This window comes from Schistocerca nitens, chromosome 1 (genome assembly GCF_023898315.1).
Source record: "Schistocerca nitens isolate TAMUIC-IGC-003100 chromosome 1, iqSchNite1.1, whole genome shotgun sequence".
NCBI lineage: Eukaryota > Metazoa > Arthropoda > Insecta > Orthoptera > Acrididae > Schistocerca > Schistocerca nitens.
Window position 1 is genome coordinate 1,315,177,374 of NC_064614.1, and position 8,985 is coordinate 1,315,186,358.

The 8,985-nt window shown below is 37.3% G+C and overlaps 1 protein-coding gene across 1 annotated transcript in view; it reads left to right on the top strand.

Annotated features, from left to right (window-relative positions):
* LOC126202977 (ovarian-specific serine/threonine-protein kinase Lok-like) overlaps nt 1-7,165 on the top strand; it is a 202,340-nt gene extending 195,175 nt beyond the window's left edge. Inside the window, exon 8 of the mRNA XM_049937132.1 lies at nt 4,206-7,165. Within this exon, the coding sequence (XP_049793089.1) occupies nt 4,206-4,331 (126 nt within the window). The 3' untranslated portion in view covers nt 4,332-7,165. The remainder of the gene's footprint in view (nt 1-4,205) is intronic.
* Nucleotides 7,166-8,985: the final 1,820 nt, after the last annotated feature.

Genomic DNA, 8,985 nt, shown 5'->3' on the forward strand with positions numbered 1-8,985 from the left:
AAAAGCATTATTTTCAAAGTAAATTTCCTTTTACACAAGATGAACTATGAGCGAGAATGAATGATGAATTTCTTAAATCACAGAGTATTTGGTCTCGTTTACAAATCAACTCTTTGATGACGAGCCATTTAGAAGAATTTCGTGCCCAGAAGATCAGAGATTAATGACGGTATTAAAAATTTTACTGGCGTATTTGTGTGGTGTATCTTAAAGTGGAACATGTGCTAAACAGATCAACATTATATGTGAAAGCTTAGCTTCTCTTGTAGCTTATTAATCTTAGAGACAAATATTATATTTGAAAGCTTTGCTTTTCTTGTAGCAACACTATGTATATTAATTTAAACAATTAACTTTTCCTGTTGGTGGAATTAGGATTTATACTTTCGTAATACAAAAATGTGCAGCGTACATGTTGCTGCACATCGAAGATCTTTCCAAAACGTGTTTTTTTTTTTCCTCACTGAGTTTTGTTTTCTAAAGTGCCAAGAAATTCTACGCTACTGTATAAAACCATATCCATTCAAAGGAGTGATAAGTTTTACTGTTCCAACGGAAATTATACTGTCACTTACCACGGAAAAAGTGCATTTTCACCCGGGAGAAAATGTATTTTTAACAAGGAGATCTGGTAAAAACCCAGGAATTTTTTTTCCTTGTCTGCGTATACACCCTGTTACACCTATGAGAGACACACGGAACTTTGTTCCTTGCCAGATGACTGCAGTGTTTTTACTGCAGAATTGCTTGCTATCTTGCACGCACTGGACCATGTCCGCTTCTGCTCAGGACTGTCCTTCATTATCTGTAGTGACTCCTTGAGCAGTTTGCAAGCTATCGGTCACTGCTTCCCTCGCCACCCGTTGGTCATAGCTATCCAAGACTCCCTTTCTCTCTTTGATCAACGTGGATGCTCAGTGGTTTTCATTTGGACCCCAGGCCATGTTGGGATCCCTTGCAATGAACTTGCCAATTGGCTGGCTAAATTGGCTACTAACAGGCCATCTCTTCCTATTGGCATTCTGGAAATAGACCTTCGCTCAGCATTGTGTTGTCAGGTTTTGGGACTTTGGAATGACACACTCTTCGCTGAACAAACTCAGAGCAATAAAGGATTCTACAACTATGGGGCAGTCCTCATTATGGGCCTCTCGTAAGGCCTCTGTCGTCCTTTGCCAGCTCCACATCGGCCCTACTTGGCTGACTCATGGTTATCTCCTCCGTCGTGAGGACCCTCCTCTCTGTCGTCGCGGATCGATGTTGACTGTGGTTCACCTCTTACTGGATTGTCCCAACTTAACCACCCTGCAACAGACTCTTAGCTGTCCTGACTCGCTACCCCTGGTGGTAGCTGACAGTGCCTTGGCGGTTGATCTCGTTTTACGGATTCTTCATGGGGGGGGGTTTATCACTTTATTTTAGGTTGGGACCTAATAGGTAATTGTTAATAAGGTTTAGTTGCTTTGGGCATCATTTCTAATCAGTGTGTGGTTGCTCAACAGTGTTAAACAAATGAAGAGAGATTTTTGAAATAATCAATGTCAAGATATTGTGCACTATTTGATAAGTTATTTATTATAACTAGACATGATTTGAGGCGGACACTACTTTCAACTAGCACTTCTAGCTATGGTTAGTCTTAGCACTGGTCAATATTTTGGTAAATCATCACTTGCTGTAACAATGGTTAACACACAATCCTCACTGCAGTCCAATCTGTTGCCGGCATGGCTGGCATGAACATGAATATTCAGCACACTATAAACTGTCTTAACACTTGTCAGTAACATTAGCTATCATGATTCAGTATAGTGTTTTATTGAGAGTCGACCCTTGGTAGTAGGAGGGACATTCAGCCGATATAACACTACGCATTACTCACTGGCTGACAGCTCTGCCCCGATTACTGTTGCATTCACTATTTATCTCTCGTAGCACTTCACAATAGACTCTGCCTGCCATGGACCTATGTGAGTCATCTCTTTGTAATGGATCATGGACCCCTTTACGAAATGTTCTACTGAAACAGCAGCCTCTCCATGTTAATGTTTTCTATTGTGTTTTAGAAACTATATTACAGCCAAATATATTATTAATGCTCATTTTTTATATAATAAATGTATTTTGGTTTTGATTATGTGAACAGTTAGGCATTTTTTAACGTAGCATGTTAGTTTTAACAGTGGTAAAAAGCAAAAAACACTAGTTTTCTATTCCCCGCATGTAAGACTGACAAACAAACCATCAAAGACTGTGCATGCCTAGCAGATATTTTGCCCTATGTTGATAATTTTTGGGGGTGGAGAGGAAAGGGGCGCCAACAGCAAAGGGAGCATGGAGAGGAAACAGTATTCACAGCTTTGGGGAGGGTAAGGAATAAGAAATACTACAGTTAACACAATTTATTGCTGTTCACTTGTCCTGAAGACCACACACTGACAAGTCATTTGCAGCAGTGACAATACTTTCAACAAACGTTTTTGAGCTGCCTTGTTCTAGAACGCCATTTTCTTGTAGATTTTCAGCCTCACGTATACACTCAGTTCAGATTTCCACTGTGACGTCATCAATTGCTTCCTGTTGTAAATACTGTACATTCTTGTTCTCAATGTGCAATTTCTGGTTGCGATCGTCCCTTTCACTAAGGCCCACACATTTTCTGTGGGATTGTATTTTCAGTAGTAAGAGGGCAGCCTCACAACCTTGTGGTCCATTTCTTCCATAAAGTTGTTCATATTTTCATAAGTTGCTAATCTCGCCTGACTTCCTCCAACACTTCTGCTTTTGTGTTGCAGCCTGAAATTGAAATACTTTGCTGTTCTAGCCACTGTGCAAGTTCTTCCTCCTTTGTACTTAAATCAGAAAATTCTCCTTTTTTTTCTGGTATGATAATTGGTGTTATCCATAATGATCACACAGTGCTCTTCTAAACGACGTATTAAATCTTCTTTTTTAAAGTATTTAAATGCATAACTATTCATTTCTTCATTATAATTACTGGATTGGCACTTCTTTTTAGCCATATTCAGATGATCCTGCTCGACAGACAAGAAGTCGGTTTCCTTTGCAAGTCAGTAATTTCAACCTCCCAGTGCCTTTTGAATCCTGCCAGAAGTGCTTTTTGGCACAATTTTGATTGAGCCAGATCTCATCAAGATAAATATATTGTGATGATGATTGTCTTTACTGATATGTATTTTTCTCAGAAAAATAGCTGTGGCTGCTACAATATTTCATCTCCCCATCAGAGTGGATCTTCTGTCATTGTATTTTCTGCACATAAATCCCAAAACTTCAAAGTTCTTGCATTCAAATGGTGCCCCCTGTGGAAACAGCCTTGTCATTTAAACTATTACCTATATTTTGGCTATAGGATACTCATCACAGTCATAAAATTCCAGTACAGTAAAATGAAGGCGTCCTTCTAGTAATTGTCCAAATCCATGACATATCTCCTACCACTAGTATCTTTTCTCATAGATTGAAACTCCATTTCTTGACCACAAGTTTGCATTGCCCATAGTTCTGCAAATATTCTCTGTACAGTTCATAGTGAAACATCACATACCTTTGCTGTTGCAGTCTGAGATGTCGATAGGATGTCACCTCTTATAGCAGTGTCTTTGAGTTTGCAGACACCCTTTGTTAGGCTCTTATGTCAATCGTCTTAACTTGCAAACAAAAATAGCAATACTATCCGAAGAAAATCACAGCTGGCCTCACAGACATTTGGTTCCATGCAGTGCAGAGACAAGCAAATGCTGTAGTGGATAGCAGCAGAGCATGCCAGCAGCAGCACCAGGAACGAAGTGCCGTATTGCCACATAAACCCTGTTAATCATAGGTATTTGTTTGGCAGCCATTGCTTCTTACAATGTTACCTGAATAGCACCTGTGGTGGAAATTACACTATGACATTGTGTGAGCATAGAAACGTATACAAGTCCAGATTAGATCAAAGGATGGAAGGCAAGAGGTGGGAGAACCCTTCTCAGCTCGCAATTTTGTTCCTGTGTATAGTTTACCTCTATGTTTGAGCCCTTTTTACTTGTATGTTTGAGCCCTTTGGTGCTTATTTGGGTAGCAAAGTTCTTATCCTGTTTTCCTTTGATCCAGGTCCGTAACTGAAAGAAAAGCTTGCTAATGAAAACCTAAATTTTTCTAGCTGACTTTGGAGTATACTTAAAATATTTTTTCTGTTCTAGGATGAATTAATGCGAAAGAAAGCAGAGAATCTTATGAGAGAAGGCGTGCATGGCATCTGGCCAGATGAAAATTCGGACCCCGTTACATGTGGACCTCATCTTGCAAAGAGACCAAGGTTAGATTGATGGAATTAATTAACCTACAGTGAGAGGAAAGTACAAACACTACCTGTACAACAGAAGTCATAAGAGTGATATCGTACTTCGATAGCTACATGTTACCTGCATTAATTTTCATGTGTTAAAACATGTGAATACACAATTAGACATAGAAAAATCGTATGTTAAATCACAAGTGATAAGGATTGTTTGTTTATATTGCAGTTGTTTTGCATCACTTTTTTGTAAGATTATTAATTTTGAAAATTTTATGTACATACATTGCTATGTCATTATTGTGACTTTGATATGCTAAATATTTTCTTATAGGAAATTATGTAAGTATTGTCAGATCTGAGACTAGGACTATAGAAGATAAACAGTGTTTATCTCTCTTTCTTTTTATTTCTTTATTTTTTTTTTTTTTTTTTAATCACACCTTAACATAGTGTTAGATATACATGTTTTGCATGATTCACTTTGCTTTTGTCATCATATATTTAATTTATCCAGTTTTGTTGCACATTGGTGCTGTTTTGTATGTTTATAAGACACTTTACTTTGTATCTTCTTGCTACAGTTTGTTGTTGTCGTTACTGTAAACATTATTGTTATTTTTCCATCTTGATATTTTTATATGTTTCTCTCTCTTCTTTCTATGCCTCTTTGTGAAATGAACCATTTAGAAGTTCCTACTTACAAAAGCTATTGTATTTTTTGATATATGTGAAATCCTAGTGACCTGTAAATGAATTTTTTTGGAGAAGATTTTTTTGGTGTTATTAGGAACTAATTTAATTTCAGAAAAAAAGAAAGAAAACTTGAAATAGCAGCCTGGATGAACCAGAATGTCAAAATAAACTCTACATATGGACTTTCGTATGATCTGTTTTGTTCCTGTTGCCTGTCTTGTAATGCACTTGTTTGATGAATTTTTATATTAAAAATATTAGACAACTAGCGTGTTTAAATGGTGTACCTATATTAGTACAGCTGAGATGCTGCATATTGACTGTGTTATTACTAACTACTGTTGTTAGGAAGTTTGCTTCTGTTAATCTTACCCTCTGGCATGCACCTCTTTGTTAAATAGTATAAAAATATATAAAATACTGCAGTCAATATTGCAGTTGTAGTATATTGAAACAATGCTATTACATGCAACGAATTCAGAAAGCATGTAATTGTTTACTTTTTTGGGTGAAACATTCAGAAGCTTCAATAATACTGAGTGGCAGCCATCTAATTATAACCTCAAGATAATTGAATTTTGTGAATAGCTCGAAAGAGAACTGTTAAATTTTAAAAACAATTTAAATGAACAAATGTATGATAGTAAGGTTGATTTGCAAAACAGTCTTTAATTTGTGATTGTAATACAGTCTTATTTATAACATTTGTCACAAATATTTGATTCTGGTATCAGCAGTTTGTATTCAGGATTACTTAAAATACATTACACACTGTCTTTTGCATTTTATACTGCGAGAGTGAGCCTTCATATTGAACACAAAGTATAATTACTTGCTGTCTTACATTATGGGTGTTATTAGATCATTGTCCATTCATTATCATGCTAATAACAAAGCAACAAATGCGTAGTTTCCGTAACCCCAATTGTTTTAGTTCTGCTATGCTGAAAACAAATGCATTACATTTATTCGCTACATTAAATTATGAAGCATTTCAACATGATGCATGTTTGCCATTTAGAATTTATGGCAGTTCAGCAAGTTGCCTCACAACCATCTGAAGAAAAGCACCATCAGTAGAGCAAATGAAGTCCTTTTTTTCCTGCTGGAAGCATCATGGGAATTAGAGGTTACTGGATTAGAAACATAAGAAAGTATCAGCCTGCCGTGGCTTCGCATGGGTAACACCAAGTACTTTTGGCCATATGACTTGTCTGGTATAGCTGTAATAAATTATATACACAAACCTTCCTCTTGAATCAGTCTACCTGTTTTTGAACACTATCGAAATCTCTACAATATTTCCTGAGATTAGCCCTCATATAAACAGTTTAATTTATATTTGTAGATGGCTATCTCAGTTACAGTCCCCAGTATTGCTGAACATTATGTATATTATGCACATTTACTCAGTTTAGTATGTTTTGCTGGTTGTTTCAAAGAATGACATGTTATCACTATTTTACATATAATTTTGTAAATCCTGGATTTTCCATTGTTTGATTACATATATTTTTGAAGGATATTATGTATATGGTAAATAATATAAGCACTGAGATGAGGAGTGAAGTTAATCAGCGTAGTGCTTTCACATTTAAATTCCAGTGTATTCTGTAAAAAGTGATATGAATGCAGATTTATTACTTAAAATATTTTGCTATAGATGTTTGATATATGTTTGAAATTTAATGTTCAATGCATTGTCTGTAACACCAGCGACAAAATGAACAAGAATGATTGTCATCATAAAATTCCTTATTTCGCAAATTATTGTAATTTTATTAGTTACATTGAAGCAAACCAAATGGGTCTGACCATTATTGTCATTTTGTTTGACTAACATTGTTCATTTAATGCTATGGATGAAGAGTCTGTTGTGCTATGGGTGAAGAGTCTTGTGTAATGTGCCAATTGAGGGAGCCTTTTTTTGTGATAATATGAAATTTCATGCAGAATATGCCATAAATCTTCAAAAGTGTGGTCCACTTTGGTGTGTTTATAATCGAAAGAGTTCTCATTGTTACATAATATGATTCTTGCTAGAACATGAAGTTATTACTATCTATCTGAAATGTCTGTGGAGAGTTGTTCAGCAAGTACAGTTGTTTTGCAGCCACTGTCTTGTAGCCGACTGTTCAAATAAAAATTGAAGATAGTTATGTTTGCAAATTGACTGATTGTTAATAAGATACTTTCTAATTCAATATTAACAGCAGGCCTTAGGTATTTCAGAATCACAGAGAATTTCTATTCATGTTTGGTAATCATCCAATCTTACACTCAAGTGCTGACTTCTGGGGTCTTACTTTGTTACTCTCATTTTCTTTTGACATCCTCCTTGTTTTCATGTCCTTGGTGAGCGACTACCCTGTGAATACATTTTGCCCCCCCCCTCCCCCTCAGTCTTAGTCTTCTGTACATATCTACAGGGTGTGAATTGATGCTATATTGTGTCTTAAGCATGATGTTTATTTGTCATTGATGTGTATATAAATTTTTTTTGTGTAGAGGATGGAAGTAATGATGGACTTAAATTATTTCTTCATTGTGAATGGAATAACATGAATAAGATCTCACTCACTTAATGAATAAGACAGTGTAGCTGGTACATGCAAAACACTGCCTGCTTTTAGTTTTGAAATGTTGCTTTGTGTGTAATTAATTGAACTCAAAATCATTGTTACATAGTGCATAAAACCTATGTAACTAATAATAGACCCGTATACATAACAATAAAAGACAGACAGTGCCTACATGTTAGTATAAAACTGTTTTCATTCAAAATTTGATATAACATTGCTGGAGAACAGCGGTCTTATTGTGATAAAATTATTTAAAAGCAGTCTTGCTCGCAGCGGAAGTTAACTTCTGACTGGTTTCGGCCTTTTAATTATAGGCCACCATCAGAGGTAGCACTGTAATAACAAAAGTAAGAGTACTACATTAAATGGAGCAGCCAATGTTGTGAGCGGAAAGACTTACCTTAGGGGGAAAAAAGGACAGGTATACACCCCCCCCCCCCCCGCGCGCACGCACACACATCCGCTGTATGTGCGGATGGAGGTGTGTGTGTGTGTGTGTGTGTGTGTGTGTGTGTGTGTGTGTGTGTGTGTGTGTGTGTGTGTGTGTGTGTACCTGTCCTTTTTTCCCCCCTAAGTTAAGTCTTTCCGCTCACAGGATTGGAATGACTCCTTACCCCCTCCCTTAAAACCCACATCCTTTCGTCTGTCCCTCTTTCCTGATGAAGCAACTGTTGGTTGCGAAAGCTTGAATTTTGTTTATGTTTGTTTGTGTGTCCATCAACCTGCCAGCGCTTTTGTTTGGTAAGTCACATCTCATATATACAAAAGCGCAGGCAGGTTGATAGACACACAAACATACACATAAAATTCAAGCTTTCGCAACAAACTGTTGCCTCATCAGGAAAGAGGGAAGGAGAGGGAAAGACTGCTTGTGTCTGTGTATGCGCGTGTGTGTGTGTGTGTGTGTGTGTGTGTGTGTGTGTGCGCGTGCGCGCGAGTGTATACCTGTCCTTTTTTCCCCCTAAGGTAAGTATTTCCGCTCCCGGGATTGGAATGACTCCTTACCGTCTCCCTTAAAACCCACATCCTTTCGTCTTTCCCTCTCCTTCCCTCTTTCCTGATGAGGCAACAGTTTGTTGCGAAAGCTTGAATTTCGTGTGTATGTTTGTGTTTGTTTGTGTGTCTATCGACTTGCCAGCACTTTCGTTCGGTAAGTCACATCATCTGTGTTTTTAGATATATTTTTCCCACGTGGAATGTTTCACCTTGATACATTGCTGAGACCCAGTGTCCAGTTTCGTTGGTGTACATTCCACACAGTAAAGGTCCTGCTGGTTCTCACTGATTCACTGTGTGCTTGCGAATTTAACTTTGGCCTCTCGGCCTGAAACTTCCAGTACACAGGAAACATTACTTGCACCAGAATGCACAATAATAATCTTCCAATAATCGACCCTGTTTGAAACT